The 18,272-nt window shown below is 37.0% G+C and overlaps 1 protein-coding gene across 1 annotated transcript in view; it reads right to left on the bottom strand.

Annotated features, from left to right (window-relative positions):
* The window catches only part of SNTG2 (syntrophin gamma 2), a 276,316-nt gene that overhangs the window by 74,112 nt on the left and 183,932 nt on the right, over positions 1-18,272 (bottom strand). Inside the window, exon 9 of the mRNA XM_054195752.1 lies at positions 7,883-8,010. Within this exon, the coding sequence (XP_054051727.1) occupies positions 7,883-8,010 (128 nt within the window). The remainder of the gene's footprint in view (positions 1-7,882; positions 8,011-18,272) is intronic.

Here is an 18,272-nt window from a genome sequence, read left to right as displayed (position 1 = left end):
GATTTCCAGAATGTTTTACTGCTTGAGCAGAATTGTGGCAAAGGTACTGGAAACATTTATTTTAATGACGCTTTTAAAGAAAAACATATAGCAGTTTTCAGGCAGTCCTTAAAAAACCACACATAGCACAATTAAAAAAAAAAAATCCACTGACTTCATGGCTTATTTTTTTTATATATCACATGAACAATGTAGTAAAAAACAAGAAATTGTCCTGTGCCTCATATTCCTAAAGACATAAGACAGTGTTTTCGGAGGTGCTCCAGAGACCAACAAATTCAGAACAAAGATTACAGAATGGACTCCCATACAGGCAAATGCCAAGCTAGTTTTATAGTAAACTATATAGTTTTTATAGTAAAAAAATCAACATGCATGGTGGAAATCACTAAATATTGCCCACAATGAAATAAATCAATTTCATTACAAGGCTATCAGGTCTAAAAGCCATTGAAAATGAATGTCACTTTTCAACTCTACGTAGAATGGGGAAAAAAAAAAGTTGAAATTCCTTAAGTGCCAAAGGAAACCCTAGTTGCCAAATCCTAAAATACTACAGTTAAAAACAGGAACAGCAAATGACAGCACAATACCTTTTGAGAAAAGAGAAAATTTACAATAGAAAATGTTATGGTTTAATTTGAATAACCAGAATTGTAACATAGATTCTAGATGGGCCCTTAGCAGTGTTTGTATAATGGTTTTAATGCTTCTTACCTCTGGGAAGTATTTCTCCTGCTATACTCTAAAATCTCTATTTCTCCTTTGTAAGCCTGCAGGACAGTGGTGTTCCAGAGCTCTTCTCTGGCTAACTGCCTAACTATTGTACCCAGTCTCTGCCTTCCTCTGCTGCCATCTACCAAAAGGCTCCACTAGGCTCCCATGAAAAATTATTTCACATAGGGTTTGTTTGGGTTTTTTTTGTAGTAACAATCCATAATGTCATCCCCCTGCACTTTGTACTGTGTTACATCCCATTTCCAATAGTTCTATCCTTTCATAACATATTGTGCTCCTCTTCTGTACTGATGATGCTCATTCTGTGTCACCAATGATTTTAATTAGTGTACTGTTTTCTGCATCATCAGTCAAATTGCCCTTAAGGAACCCTATTAATAATATCCCTCCAAACCTATACTTTCTTTTTCATCTTACCTTTCATTAGATGTTAAACCCTTCTGACACTGTCTCCCAGCCTATGGCTCCATATGTTTGATTGTAATATCTTTCAGGTACATACTTGTTCTTCTTATCCTCGTGTTCAACACAATCATTACTGAAAACTGTGAGCAAGTAACTCATTCATTTTTTTGTAACTCAGAGAGATTGTGTTTAACTCCTATACCTTTCTCAAAATGTTCTATTCCATTTCTTAATTTACAATTTATTTATCTAATTAAAGGCATTTTGTTAACTCACTGAAATGTTAAAATGGAAAATAGAATTCTTCAGAAAAATTCTGTTAAGAAACCAGTGAGCCAATTAAACAAACAAACAAAAAACCCCATTTAAAATAAAATAACACCATAATCTGTAGTAACTGCAATGGCCAGAATAGCAAGAAATAGAAAATAACACCTAAATCCAATTAAGTTGTTCTGTAATTGGGATCATAGCTCCATGGGCTCAAAGTTACTGTATTACTTCCAGTCCACTCATTTCTTCAATTTAATTTCCATCTTCCAAATAAGCAATTTTTTTTTCAGTCTCTAAATTCATAATGTGCAAGAGGTTATAACTATGGTACCTTCGCTTAAAGCTCCAGTCAACACAGCAAATAAAAATGACTATACAGTACTTTGAGCGTCTGCTGTAAGGACTGAAAATACTTATCTACACATTTTTCCAAATAAGAATTTTGTCATTGCATAGGAAAAATGAAAGATTACAAATGAATGAACTACTTTCTCCATCTTCTATTAGACTACCTATCTTTACTTTTCTTTGTTAGAAATACAAACACCCCAAACTATGCCATGAACTATACATTCCTTTGCATGAGAATTACTGATCTCGTTATTTCTCTGTCAAACTTACATCACATTTAGTGATCAACTTTATCCTCAACTTAACAGTCAAGTAATGTTTCCATGACCACCCAGCAATTAAGAACATTCACAGGAACCTAGTTCTCACTGTATATATTACCTTAGCTCTTACAGAGAAAAATGACATTGATGGATGGTGAGACATGTAGAATGATAGAAATAGTGGTGCTATATTATAAAGGCAAGTGAATAAAAAAGTTATTGAATTAATAACTAATCGAAAAGACTAAACGTCATGCTGCATAGAAATACTCAGATAGACTCCAATCGTATCAACAATATGAAATACACTAATTAAAGATGATTTCAGTAGTTAATACAATGTTTCTCTTCCATGTTCAAACCTTCTGAAAATGTAACTGGAAAGATCCTGTGCTAAGAAGAGGAAGGACATCTACTACACTTTTTATCTTTCCATTAAAATATTCTGAGGGATTTCTTTTGCTTTTGTTTTGTGAAATGGACAAACACGCTTCACAGTCCCACTCTACAGTATTTTCAAACATTCTTCTTCATGTATAAGGAAGGAAAAAAAACCCTGTCACCTTCTCTCTTGCTTCTGTTAATATCTATGGTGCTGATAAAATAAAAAAAATACATTGTATCATTAAGTCACTAGTCTTAAGACTTGTTGGAAAAAATAAAATGAAAAGTCAAGTGAAATGAAAAGTCAAAGGTAACTCCTTTCTCTTATAATGAAAAAAGAATAACAATCAAACAGATATGGGTGTTCCTGGCCATCTCATGACACGAGAGCTAAAACTATGCCCTTTTTGCCAAAGTTACTGAAATACTCAAATGCAGTACTGAAGATTTAAAAATGCATAGTTTAACCAAAACCAAAGTCATATAGGCTAATCTGATTAGATTAGGCTAGATTTGATCTAAACCACACTAAAAGTATACTACAGTCAAACAGACAACTCTAGCTATATAACATGTTTCTAATTGAAAAATGGTAAAAATATTGAGCAAGATGCTGACATGCCATACATTGTCATACTCCTTAATTTTTTTAAAATAAAGGCAACAAAAAGATGTCCTTCAGTAACATATCAGACTCTATCTGACCTGAGGCTGTCTGAAAGTCTGAGTTTATTTACACCACCAGAAAAGGAATATTGAAAATATGAAACAATCCTGAATATAATGGAGAAGCAAAGTGAACGAGGTCAGAGGGGCCATCCAGACTGGCCGACAGCAGCTTACCACATCACAACAGCAGGAGTAGTTGGACTTGCAGGTACTATACATAGAATACACAATGCTATATATTAAACAGTCTGTGATTGATTTTAATAACAAAAGTATGCTAAGTCTGCTGTAGCCAACTGCAAGAATTCCACAGGTGAAAAAGCTGGTTTTCTGTCAGGGAAAAGGAGGATTGAAGAAAGCAGAATGGATAGACAGCAAAATAATCATACAGGCTTCAACATCCTTTCCCAAGCCGTAACATTTTGCATAGTTCCAAGGGAATGTCAAAAGCCAAAGGGATATAGATAATTTTGGTGGAAAGAAAGATATGGACTTCTGAATTTATTTCAGGTAGGAAGCAGGGGAACAGGCCTTTCATACAGTCCATCCACCTGAAGAGAAGGCACACAGCTATTTATGGGAAACTATATAAGGTAGTTCCAATATTTCAACAACACAGACTTGAAAAGTAATCTGGCTGTTCTGGTGCCAGTGCACCTCCTCAAGACCAACTGAGATAACTGTGAGGAAAATATATGACAAAGAATTGCAAAAAAACAAAGTTATGACAAGAACATGAGGGAGACAAAAATTTACAAGGATGACATATAGACTCACGGACTCATTTAATACTGAAAAAGCAAGCATGCCGTCTACCAACAGACGTAGATAGGCTCCAAGTAAATATTCAGAGAACGGCAAAATTAGCAAGTTAGTCATCAGGATCAATGATACATTCAGGGGAATTGTCATGGACTCATTCAAATGACTTTAGACTGATGGCTGAAATGGGAAAAGGAGCGGAGGTGTGTAGATATGGTTGAAAGGAGGATTGTTATCTAGAACTGATGTCACCATTTATACTTGTAATTGCTTGTAGATTTTATTTCATGCAAAGTAGACACTTGATTTTAAAGAGCAATTACTGAAAACAAACGGAATTTATTTTTATACGAACATGGGGAAATGTAAAAGAAAGGATAAAAGTGGGATAACAGCAAGAACACGTACATGCATTTCAAAGGAGGAGGGAATAGGAGAAGAGCAATCTGGTATCCCTCAGGCAAAAATAAACACCTTTAGTAAGAACGTGGGAAACACCTCATCCACAGTTAATCTCAAGGTGGTATTCCTTTAATGCTCATATAGATATTCTTGTTGGTTTACCAAAACAAGCAAGGAGCATTTAGTAGAACTAAAGTATCATGGGACGGTGAGAGGCTTTATGGAAAGATTTTATCTTCCTTTTGAGAGTTTACTACAAAAAGGAAAAAAAAAACCAAACCACCGTTAATAAAGGAGTGCTGTGTATACTAAGTATATATGGGAGAGAGATGCATCACAAGAGAATATGTCTTTCCGAGACTGAAACTGAAAGCACTAAGCTCCTCAATCCTTACAAGAAAAATGTATCTGTGATGGGTTGATCCTGGGTGAGCAGCTAAGCATACATGTGGCCACTCACTCCCCCACCCCTCTCCAGTGGGACAGCAGGAAGAATAAGAAGAGCCAGAAAACTAGTACATTGAAATAAAGATAGTTTAATAAGCAAAGGAAAGGGGAAACAAAAGCAATAACCCAATCTACAACTGGTTGAGTACGAGCAGAGCACGAAAAAGAGAAAGTCTTGATGTCGTGAAAGCAGTGCTCAGCAACAACCAAAACACTGGTGTGTGATTAACATTGTTTTAGTCACAAACCAAAACACAGCACCATATAGGCTGCTATGAAGAATCATAGAATCATTTAGGTTGGAAAAGACCCTTGGGACCATCGAGTCAAACCATCAACCCCACTCTACAAAGTTCTCCCTTACACCATATCCCTTAACACCACATCTAAACGAGTCTTAAACACATTCAGGGGTGGTGACTCCACCACCTCCCTGGGCAGCCTATTCCAGTGTCTGACCACTCTTTCTGTGAAGAATTTTTTCCTAATGTCCAGCCTAAACCTACCCTGCTGCAGCTTGAAGCCATTCCCTCTTGTTCTATCGCTAATTACCTGTGAGAAGAGACCAGCACCAACCTCTCTACAGTGTCCTTTCAAGTAGTTGTAGAGAGTGATGAGGTCTCCCCTCAGCCTCCTCTTCCTCAAACTAAACAGTCCCAGCTCCTTCAATCGCTCCTCATAAGATTTCTTCTCCAGGCCCTTCACCAGCTTCGTTGCCCTCCTCTGCACTTGCTCCAGCACCTCGATATCTCTCTCATATTGAGGTGCCCAGAACTGGACACAATACTCAAGGTGTGGCCTCACCAGCGCTGAGTAGAGGGGGACAATCACCTCCCTCCTTCTGCTGGACGCAGTATTTCTAATACAAGCCAGGATGGCATTGGCCCTCTTGGCCACCTGGGCACACTGCTGGCTCATGTTCAGCCGCCTGTCAATTAGAACGCCCAGGTCCTTTTCTGCCAGGCAGCTCTCCAGCCACACTTCCCCAAGCCTGTGGCGATGCATGGGGTTGTTGTGGCCCAAGTGCAGGACCCAGCGCTTGGCCTTGTTGAAGCTCATACCATTAGCATTGGCCCATCGGTCCAATCTATCCAAGTCTCTCTGTAGAGCCTCCCTATGCTCATGCAGACCAACACTCCCGCTTAGCTTCATGTCATCTGCAAACTTGCTGATGATACACTCTATGTCCTTATCAAGGTCATCAATAAAGATGTTAAACAGAAATGATCCCAACACTAAGCCCTGAGGGACACCACATGTGACCAGCTGCCAACTGGATTTAACTCCATTGACCACCACTCTTTGGGACCGCCCATCCAGCCAGTGCTTGATCCAGCAGATCGTATGCTCATCCAGGCCATGAGCCGCCAGTTTTTCCATGAGAATTCTATGGGGAACAGTGTCAAATGCTTTTCCAAAGTCTAGGTAGACAATATCCACAGCCTTTCCCTCATCCAATGATCGGGTCATCTTGTCATAGAAGGAGATCAGGTTCATCAGGCAGGACCTGCCTTTCATAAACCCATGCTGACTAGGCCTGATCCCCTGGATTAACTCCACCTCAGCCAGACTCAGTACATTAGAAGGCGGTTTATTTCAAAGAATTCTCAAAATGCATGTGCTACTGGTCCGGGAACTGGAATCCCTTGGGATTGTTGCATCTAGCGCACAGAGTGCACAGAACAGGAGTGAAACTGCTTCAAGCTATCAGGATGATAACTGAACTCAGAGGTTTAAATGTTCCTTCTTCTTCCACTTATCCTTTAAATTTAAGAACACTGCTGACAAGTTGATGGTGAGTTGGTCTAAATGTGCACATACAGATTTGTTCACTTAATTCACAGGAGAGCTTCTAAGCCTTGAATGGTTGGAGGCCTGTGATAGATTGGGAAGGGTTGGACCACGTGAACTGGTCAACTGAAGTAGGAAGGAAGTAAGTGGTGGAGGAAGTGATGAGAGATTAAATGAAATGGAAGTAAGAGTTCAGATGAAGACTGTGGAAGAATCTTAAAACTTTTCCAGACAAGTTATTGTTATTTACCTGTGATGCTTTAATATAAAGTGTGGGAGAGGGGTTCCCACCTGATTTAGGAAACTAACTGCTCTAAGTTAAAAGCAGCATAACTGTCCTACTAGAAAAATAATGTTTTTTGGGTGATTTTCAGGGAACAGATAAAAAATCTGGCATAGATCAAGAAAGGTATAAACACGAATTTCTGGTACCTCGTGGTAACAGGTGACCTGTACAGTTGATGCTTCAACAGAGATTCCAATTCCCTCATTAACAAGAATGAATAGAATAGAATAGAATAGAATAGAATAGAATAGAATAGAATAGAATATTTTCAGTTGGAAGTAAATAAATACAGGGCAACACACAATGAAAATGGAAAATAACAACAGTGAATGAACTCCTGTTCTCATACATATGGAGAACTGTGGACTACTTGGCCACAACTACTAGTAGATTTGAGGCAGGCCTACCACACGGAATGGTTTGCAGAAAAAAGCTGATGCATGCTGGGATGTGTTAAACCTTTCTCGAGCACATTATTTACTGAAGCTTTATTAAACTTCGCTTTTACTTTCATCTTTCCTGAAGTCCAGGACAATCACCTCGGACATCCTATTCAACTGCTACTTTATGAACCATTACTTAGGTCTGATGAAAAAAGATTCTACGATCAAAAAACCAATATTCTGTACCATGTGCTTTGCCAAAATCTTTTGTTAATATGTGTCTCTATATGAAAATGATATGCAACACAGTCATGACGATTATGCACTGTGTTATAATTTGTAAAGAAAAAGGAGAGTTAATTGATAATATTAGACTTTGTGAATATGGAATTATTCTATTAGAGAAGTGGAATGAAATGCAGTACCTTCAAAACTAATTCAAGTAATGTCAAGTTTAACCTCTGTACTAGCTGCTGACGCTAACTGAATTCCCAAGACAAAACAGACTACAGAAACATATTTGTAGGAGCTATATTTATTGTCCGTTTTTACTTTATCTTTGGTAATCGCCACGCATGTCACTAATCTCAAGAGAAGATGGGTTGCATAGTTTTTAATAAGACGACTTTCATATCTCCACTCAAAGAATTCTTATATAGCCAACACTCCACAGCAAAATAGTAGGTACAGCTAGCTAACCCAGTGCTACCCCCTTTTAGATTACAAACCTTAATTTATCTGTTCCAGCTTTGTACCTCGAGATTCGAGCCATTGACAGAGGAACTGATAAGGTGTCTAGCCAGCGCTTCTCGTATTTTGGTTCATTAGCTATGGGTGAAGAAGGTGATGATGGAGCCTGTACAGAATAAATGAGAATCAGTAAGTGCAGTTTATCAGATAACAGTGAAAAAAACATGAATATGCATCTCTGGCTCTACTTGTCTCAGAAGTGAATAATCATAGCAATAAAACTATTCAAGAAACTCAGGATTTAGTAGAGAAATAAAAAGAAGCATTCATGTAAAAGGGAACGCTAGCTATCTTGATATTATGCTTGTGATTTAATTTCAGTATTGCCTTAAAGATATTTATATTTTTGTCAATATATCTGACAATAAAAAGGAAATTGTTTTTAGTCATAAATGTCTTGAATTTTCTCTAAATACAACATAAAATACATTTCTGGTTTAAATTAATTTGTTCTGTGCAACTCTTCTACATGTCTCAGACAATCATCAGACAAAAAGACAAAAATAACATCCTAATGTACAGACCACACTAGAGAATACTGGTTTCTTATTTATGCATTGTGACTTTTATCCAGAATGTTATTAAATAGTAGACCTAAAACTCTGATTTCTGTACTATCGCTATCCATACACAGACTGACGAATTTTGAAATTTCATCTTTGAGGTTTTCCTTCAAATGCTTCTACTAGAAAGGCAAGATTGTTGATATTATCTAAGCAGTAAGGGATGTCCAGATCTCAGAACACTGAAAATATAAAATTTTACAGTCTACTCATTTCATGTAATTACAGCATACAAAAGAAAATAACGTTAAATCAAAGGTGTGGAAATGCGAATTAAGTTAGGCGAATTAGCCTGATATATAGCTGTTGATAAAAGGGTCTACTCGAGCCTAACCTAGAGGTTATACACACACTGTTCAGCCTGCTCATATATGTAGCATCTTATATACCACAACTAAATATTGCATGAAGGCACCAAGAATGAAACAAGCTAAAAAGAAAACATCTATGAAGTTCTATAAATTGTCACTGAACCACTAGCACTAAAACATTCAGGACACCGCAGGAAGAGATACATCTTTGTTGATGTACACTTGCAGAATATGCGGTTTGTTCCTAGGAAAATAATATCCAGATGTTTACATCACTGTATCAATGACTGAAAGTACAGTACTATGCCCAAATTATCAAAAAAGACAGGAACCAGCTTTGTTTGCAAATGATTTCAAAATAGTGTTTACAGGCAAAAATCAAATTAATTAGAAACAGATTAGAAAATGCTGAAAACCACTGCTCAGTGTACCAACTCAGATTTATGACCATGATTATGAGCTTAAAAAAATATTTATTAAATAAACAATAGAACGAGTTGAGAGTTTCTCATAGAATGCATAAAAATGATAAATTGAAAAGTTTTTATTGGTACTTATAGCTCCACACTACCTTGACAGCTGAGCATTTCACTCTTCTATACAAATAGCACTACTACTTACAGAGAGACAGCTGAGAAGGACTCAGAGTCATAGATATTTAGGTCAAAATTAGGCATTTGTGCTGTCTCTGGAACAAAATTATTTGTCCCAGGTTGTACAGAGGACTTTCCAGTAGAGAAAGGAGTTGAAAGCTGGTTATTTTTATGTGAGCTATAAATATGCACTGAGTAATACTTACAAAAAGAAATAAACTTCAGAATGACACGTTAGCTCTGTTATGCCCAGGTGTTCAAAGCCATAAAGTTTACTCTAACAAGCATCCTGGGAACTGTTCTATTTCTATTTCTTTCTTTTGCTTACAAGGATTTAGGGTTAATTCCCTCCCCGCCCCGGCGAAAGCTCTTTCTTATAGTCAGGAAGGGCTGATCTTTCTATTTACTTCTTTAAACAAATCAAAATAGTGAGTTTCACATTCTAACCAGACAACTCAGAGTTAGTGATCGAGGGACGCTTTTCTAGTAAACGAAATTGCCAGAGTTGGTAACACTAAAGAATCTTTTAGACTGCAGTCTCTTTGGGGAAAGGAATTTCATTTAGAGTATTTGCAATCCCTAGAACAATCCAGCTTTCATTTGATTGAGATCTCCTGGTGTTGTTGCAGTATGCATATTTCATAATCAAGTCCATAGACTAACTCTATTTCATAGAATTATCCCCCAAAGGCTAAGGTGTCTCCTAAGCTCTAGTATAAATTTAATAATATCATCGTGAAGAATCTGATGCATATTTTAGAATCCTGTACAAATTAAAATAATTGACAGGACCACATGCAATCTTTGGTTGAAAATGATCAACATAGTCTAACGTGCCTGTCTGGAAACTGAAATGTCTAAGAATAAAGAACAAGGTAGCTTATTACAGTCAAACATAAATGCTTGAATATGATCACTGAATTTAAATACAAGAATCAGAAAATAAAGGAACATAAAAAAATTCCTGAAGTACCTTTACCTGTTGTTTCCATCCTCTCAACTCTCAAGATACAGAAAACATTTAGAGAATTTAAACATAAGCCCCTGTCTTTTTCTTGTGAACTATTAGCTGTACTTCTTTTAGCGGGCTCTTATAGAAGAATATTCTGTAATATTCTACGCAATTTAAAAGCATTTGTGAGCAAAAAATTCATGTGTGGGTCACTCCTGCAATTTAATATTTCCATTTGGCCCCTTATACTTGAATCAAATGCTTTAGTAGGATACCAGGGTAAAGAAAAAATATCTCAATGTAAGTAAAGATCAGAATTTTAGAAAATCTACATCACAGCTATCCGTTAGAGTCATGATTTGGAGGGCAAAAAATGGCCAAAACCACTTGGTCAAAATCTATTAACCTCAAAGTTATCGTACTATATTATAGAATGCCAAGCTGTTACAAATGATGTAAATTCATAAAGAAAACGTGTCTTCTCCAGACAATTTCAAAGCTGTGATATTTGAAAAACACCCTACAAAGTAATTTTCCCCCAGTTCTGTACCACTTATTCCTGCAGAAAACCTACTGCATGATCTGAACGTTAATGACCAAGAACAGGAAAAGGATATGAAAGGGTCAAACTGGTCTATCATAGGTCCAGCAGTTCATTTTGTTCAGTTTGCCCTATAATCTATTAACACTTCAATCTGAGACAGACCTTTTGATGTATCTCCTTCTAAACACATGGATAAAAATAACAAAATGAGGAAGAAGCAAGTCCATACAACTTTTGCAAACAGAGGTCACGCCTCACAAATCTTTTAGAGTTGACCAAAACTGTTAATTAGTTACAAGAGAACCAATTGCTGAGGGGTACTTGGGTTTCCAAAAACCTTTTGTCCCTCACAAAAGGTTCTTAACACAACTTAATAATTAGCTAAAATACAGTAAGCAAAACACAGCAGTTAAGAACCAGTTTTCACTGTGGAGGGGCACTATCAGTGGACTCCCACAGTTACATATGCCATTCAGAATATTGATTAATGATCTGGACAAGATGGTGAACACTGGACTGACCAAGTTTACTATGCACAACAAGCAATAAAGAATGATAAAAAGAAAACCAAACTGCAAACAGCTGCAGAAGCAGCTCATGACTGAGAGACAAAAGGACTGCTAATAGTATAGTAGATAAATGTATAGTAATGCACAGGAGGAAAGACAATATTAACTTTCCCCATACTGTAATGAGATATGAACAGGCAATTAACACTCAAAAATAAGATCTTGCTGTTCTGGGAAAAGCAGATGTTGAAAGGTATGGAATAGTTTCCATGCAAATAATGATGAAGTAAACCAAAGATTCATTAGACTGGAAAAGAAGCAGCTGAGGGAATTGTATGATAAAGGCATGTAAAAACATAAACAACAGAGAAGGGGATTAGGCAACAGTGGTTCACTTACCCTTTTCATATAAGAAGCAAGGGTATCGATTAGAGGTAAAATACAGTAGGATAAAAGCAAAGAAAAATTCTATTTATATAATAAACTCTGTCTCAGGAAGCCCTTATCCCACAAATTATTGGAGGTGCAGGAAATACACTCTATAAATAATTCTACATATCTCCTCTGTTCTTGTATTCTCTTGAGGGCACCTGCTTGGGACAAGCTATTTGGCTAGATGGTCCTTTGGTCTGACCCAGTGTACTGAGCTGGCTGACCTTCAAGCCTTCTGCCCACTAAACAGCTGCTGCTGCTCATGTTGAAAACTCTCCACCCTGTTTTCCTCCAAAGCATATAAAAATTTGGCTGTTTAGAGATCATCTCTGCAATCACAGCTTTTATCCTCTCATTCATTTCATACCTTTGGCTTTCTGCTGACACCGCCAACAATGTTGCCAATTAATGCCAATTTGTTTGTAACACCTGTCCATTACAAAATGGAATGAACACAAAAATCTCATTTTTGACAGAACACTGAACAAGAATCAGGTTGTAATGACACATAATCACTACCCACCTGGGACAGCTGTGTACTGTTGACCTGGAGGAGGCTCTGATTCTGTATCCCATTAGCAATCATTGACCTATGAAGGACAATGTAGGCAAGTGCTTTGTTGCTTTTTTAAACGACTATATAACAATTCATTATGGGGCAACCAAGAATTCTTCCCCTAAGTAGAATGAGTCCAGAAAATCCTCCACTGAGAGACCTAATCAGAAATGTCTCTATAATTAAGTTTCCATTAAAACACAGGAAGGAAGGCAAAAGATCACAGCTGGCTGAGACTGTCAATTTTTAATCTTTGTTTGACATACGATTTGCAGAGCTTGGGAAACTCAGTTATTTTACCTTACTTTTTAAAAAACTGTCATGGACTCTAAATCTCTGCAAGAAAAATGTCACGTCCTCAGCAGGAAGTGTTTCTGAATCCCCCCTAGTAACTTAATTTGCAATTTCTGCTTGGGCCGCACCTCGAAAGCAGTCACAAAGATATTTTAGGTTAACAATCAGTCTTTCGTTAAACGTGGGCTTCAGTGTCCTGGTTTGAGGTAAAACAAAACCAACTTTCTGTTCAGTAATTTTACCTCTTAGCTAGGCCTTTTCTAACTCTCTGAAATTAACAGCATATTGTGCCGAAAACGGTTCATTCTCAGAGTGCTAAGACCAATGTTTACAATTAGTGCCAAGGAATGGTATGCAGGGAGGCTTTTGCTTATACTTATTGCTATAACAACGAAGGTCAGCTAACTCTGTTATTTGCCCCATTGGAGGGTCAGAAACGGAAAAACGTAAAGGGGTCCCACCTGCGGGGAGGAGCGGACAGGACAGGTGACCCAAAATTGACCAACAGGGGTATTCCATCCCGTCTGCCCCATGCTCAGTATAAAAGCTGAGGGATCAAAAGGTCAGTCTCTTTTTTTCTTCAATGCCCAATGTCTGAGGAGGATTCTGTCTGTTCGTCTGCCTTTGATCCTGATCTGTGTGTTCCTGACTCCAGCTCTGGAATCCAGTTCCCACCCGTCGCTGAGTCCAGCCTGGACTTCCCCAGTGCCCGCCGGTGACATCATCCTGGGAGCTTAATACGGTTTTGTATATACTGTATCTGTTTTATTATTTCCTTTTTATTCTATTATTAATATTTCATTAAAGTAATTTAGCTTCTTTTAAACTCATAAATCTCTTTATCTTTCCTCCTCCTCTCCCTGTACGAGAGGTGTGGGGAGAGCATCTGTTGCCGGCCATTGGCCAATTTGGCCAAAACCACAACATTCAGGCAGGTTGAAGCTGGGTTAATTCACTTCTGGAGTCAGAAATACTCAGGGTCATGTTACTCAGGATGCTTAAGCTTGCTTTTAAATATACTTTTCATCTCATATTACAAATACTCTCTGGTTTGCAGAGTCTTCATACTGCATGCAGATGAAGGACTATATCTGGAGGAGTAATGTATCTATTACAAACATTCTCATACCACTAATAAGCAAAGAGGCAACAATAATTGGTACAGTTTATTCTTAGGAGACTAAACTAATTCGCACCAATTATTTCTTCCCTTGAAAGAAGCTACGTTTTTCTTTGCTACCACAATGCCTTGCTGTTGACACCAGCATTGAGAAATAGAGAGGACAGGAGAACTTCTGCACTTTTGACTGTAAATGTAAACAGTGCAAATGATTTCACAAAAGACTTATTTATGTTCTACAAGAGTTAGATTTTCTGTCAAAACTCCTTAATTTTTGCAGTTACTTGCTAAATTGCATGTTTGAGGGTTTCGAAAGACTGGCAGGATATACACATGTAAACTTAAGTTTCAATAAATTTATATTAATTTATATGTATTAATAAATCTAATAAATTGTTATTTTGGTGAAGATTGAAAGGAAAACTGGTATTTCTACCAAGCACATATATATATGGAAGAGGCACAGCTAGTTCAAGTTTACTGTCTTTGTTGATACTGGTTCAAAAAAAGATTTTTGCTATTTCTCCTTTGGTGAGCATTGCTGAGAATTTATGAGAAGAATATAAAATATTTCTCTGTAAATTATGTATATGAAAATGCTAGCAACATTAATACCTTTGATATTTATATATTGAAATATTTTCCTAGTAAAAACAACTCCGAGGTTGAAATCATAGAATTATAGACTATCTCAAGTTGGAAGCGATCCATAAGGATCATCGAGTCTAATTGCCTGCTCCTTGCAGGACTACCTAAAATGAAATCATACGACCATGAGCATCATCCAGATGGTCCTTGAACTCTGAAATGCTACAAAACGGTTGGTCAGAGCTTCATTTCCTTAAGCTATAACTGAAAACATTGGCCAGTAAATTTTAATGGATTTTAGTACAAACTTTTAGATTACTAAATACTAACTTTCTTGCATCTTTTTGGTGCAAACTGTAGTGTATTTGTCAAAACTCCATTACTAAAAATACTACAGCATACTCAAAAGCAAGCCCTCAATATAACATGCTTTTCAAAGTAGGCAGATTCGTCTTTCCGTTATTCTGGAGGAAGAGAATTAGAGTTATATGATTTCTTTCAACAGCACCAGCAACCATTCAACTCACAGTGAATTGGATAAGCTCTCTCTATAGTTTTCAGTCAGGTCTGTGACTGAAAATATATCTATATATAGTATATACCTATATATTTATATATATAGCTAGGATTAGTTTTCAGTGGATCAATGAACTGATCTGACCAATGTATGGCTGAGCATTTGCTCATACTGATTCCAAGGACAGACAGGAAACAGAGGCTGTAGATTGGCTGGAGAAGACGACAAGACCTCTCCTTTTAGCAGTAAGAGAGTCTTACATTAGCTTACTTTAATTGCTGAACAACACAATTAACAACTGTTCAGCCAGGAATAGAGACATGAGTGAAACTCTTGTGATGCACAGCTGAAGAAACACATTATTGAGATATCTACTGTAAATAGGAGTCAATTAGAGCGTTCAACTTGTCTCAGAACTCAGAGGGAATTAATGACAATATCAAAATACCTGTGCATTGCTTTGATGCAGCATCAATTCAGGAAAGGGTCTGTGTTTATTTATTTTTAATGGAATTCTTACATGCAGGTGCACAATGCTGTGACAGCTTTAAGAAGACAGTAATTATCTGGTAAAATATGCATCAGCAAATCATTTAATAGATAAAGGCTTCTATACAAGAAACAAGCTCTTCCAGATGAAGTAACAATGTGGACAAGTAATGTGATGTCTTTAAAATTCAGCGAAAGCAGCAACTTTTAATTATACAGCTCTATTCTACATTATTTTAATTGACAGACGTTGTATAATTAAATGGAAGGTGAAACAGCATGTGAAACAAGGATACTACCCCTCCCTTTCTATCCCTGAAAAGAAACACTGTTTCAATTCTAATGCTGCATCTCATGCATGCTTTTGAAATTTAATGACTGCTCTTGAAGACACTTAATGCTTTTTAATTAAAGGATGATTTTGCTGACACTGAGCACCTATACGTGGTGTTTACATGGAGAGTCTGTATAGCAGTACATGCTAGGGACTTACACTGCCCTATTCACTGTAGTAGCTATGCGTTTAAATCAATGGGATTACTACTCTACCAGTGAGGAATAAATAACAAACCTTTCAATTATATAAGTTTATCTAAAAGTGATTTACAAGGGAAATATTAATGAATATTTCATTACAGCTGTGCTGCTAGGTGCTATTACATTATTTTTTTTTAATGAACCAATAAGGTACAAGCCTGACCAAGGTATTTTTAGAGAATACTTATGGACTATTTGACAGAATCTTGCACCTTTTTCTTTAATTTGTTTCCCTCAGGCTAGTGTGTAATTGGTTCCTGAGTAACCTCAGTAACCTTGCCTGGAACACCTTTCCAGATATATTTTTCCTTTGGGGGTAGGGGACAAGGGCCAGAGTAGTTTGTATTAAATCTCAGCACAAAAAGCAGGAAGTAATTATGACTCTTCTGAAACAATAACAGCAGTTAGGAATCAAACCCCATATATAAGGAAAAGAACAGAACAAAATATAATGTTGAGATTATTATGGTGTTACACTATAAATGCAAGTGTACCCAAACTTCAGCTGTTACAGACAGTTTTTGGCAGCCTTTCATATTCCCAAATGGGGTGTGCTGTCCCCACTTAGAAAAATTAGTTCAAGGTTAGGGAAATTCTTTGGAGTCCACACAGTCTGCACATCCCCCAGGATAAAGCCAAGTCCTGACTCTTGCTTGTATCACTAACTAGGAGTTCAGATAGTGTTAATCTGTTGCAGGAACTTGTGGAATGACACTGGGTGCCACTTTGAGGGAGACTCATTGACTCAATTTCACTATCATTTTTCACTGTAAGCCATTTATAGCATGTACCTGAACTGCTGGAGTTCACCTATGCTAACATCAAATCTAAAACCAGGTCAGCACTATATGCCTCTCCATGCTGATCATTACACCAAGGCCTGGTATTCAGAACAGTAGTCAAACACTAACCTGAGACAACAGCAGATGGATCTTTCTAGTTTAAAAAAAAAAAAAAAAAAGGTAAAAAAAAGTAAAAGCTTGCTTTCGTGTCTTCTAACACTTCAGCTTCCTCATCTAGTCTTCAATCTCGTGAATGCCACCACATATATTTCCCTCTAACCAAGGACTTCTGGTACTCCCTGCTAACACACATGAGAGATGGCTGCTGGCTGCTCTTTGTTTCACCATGTTGGCAACAGGTGAGAAATGGTCATAATTTCAGTTAGTCATACAACAAAGTTTCAAATTCTCTTTATAATCTAGCCCTGACATGAAGCGGTCCATTTTGCACCTTTTTAGTCATAGGCAGGAGAACAGATAATAAAAGTAAAAAGACAGATGATTTTGTCCATGAATCGAATGTAAATTTAATTCCTCCACAGCTCTCGTTCTGCACTCCGGAATATCAAACAGAAGAGCATCATTCATTAATAAATAACACCACTCCCCAAAACTGCTTTATCTATCTTTGCAAATGAAAGGTACTCAATTCACTTGGTGCAACCTACAGAGCAATGCACTCTGCCTAAAGCAGATGCCTGGTGACAAGTCAGATTAATTGCTCCCCATGATCCACCAAGTAAGCAAAGGGACTCAAAATACTTTAATCACAAGTGCAATCAAAAAAAAGGAAATGCATAAGGATAAAGAAAATTACCCAATTTCTATCAGAAATTATAAAAAAAATACTAAATTGGGCTTTATATCCAAAGCCATTTTATATTTGCTATAAGAAACAATGCATTCACATGAAAGGGCTGTGTATGGGGAAAAATACGTATAATTAAAAAATGAAACCAGACACCTAACAAATGCAAGCTACTGTTTTCTACTTGGCATATTAGTTCTATCGTGATCCTGCTGCACTTTCTTCTGAAAGATAAATAACAAAGCCAGATTCTTTTATCTGACCTTTCTTGGTCTTTGACTTCTTTTCCAGTGGCAACAGACTTGGATTTAGGCCAGCTCTCACTTAAAAAAAATCGAAGCTGCCTTCTTTGACAGTGTGTGAATATGAGATTAATTTTCAGTGCTTTAAGTTTCTAAACTAGTATTGGTTGTTGTAAAGCAGCAAATATTGCTCAGTGTTCATCTATTTAGTAGCTAGTAAGACTTTGAATTTTCAATGCCGTATTTCCTTTCACTAGCTTTTGTTAATGCTCTAAGATAAAAAAAGGAAATCCTAAACCCATATTTGACTTAAACGTTACTAGGAAATTAAACAAGTGTTTAATTGCTGTGCAGAAGAAATGACCAACCTGATCAATCAGATGTTAAATACTAGAAGAAATGTCTGCTGAAAGGATTAACAGCGACAGTGGGAATCAATCCAACTAAAAGATAAGACTTTTAAAGATAACTTTTATTCACTTCATTAGTGTCATACTGAAAGTCCCAATCAACTCTCATCACAATTAGAAA

This window comes from Rissa tridactyla, chromosome 3 (assembly GCF_028500815.1).
Source record: "Rissa tridactyla isolate bRisTri1 chromosome 3, bRisTri1.patW.cur.20221130, whole genome shotgun sequence".
In the NCBI taxonomy this organism is placed as follows: domain Eukaryota; kingdom Metazoa; phylum Chordata; class Aves; order Charadriiformes; family Laridae; genus Rissa; species Rissa tridactyla.
The sequence above is the reverse complement of the archived record's forward strand: the minus strand, read 5'-3'. Positions and strand labels throughout refer to the sequence as shown.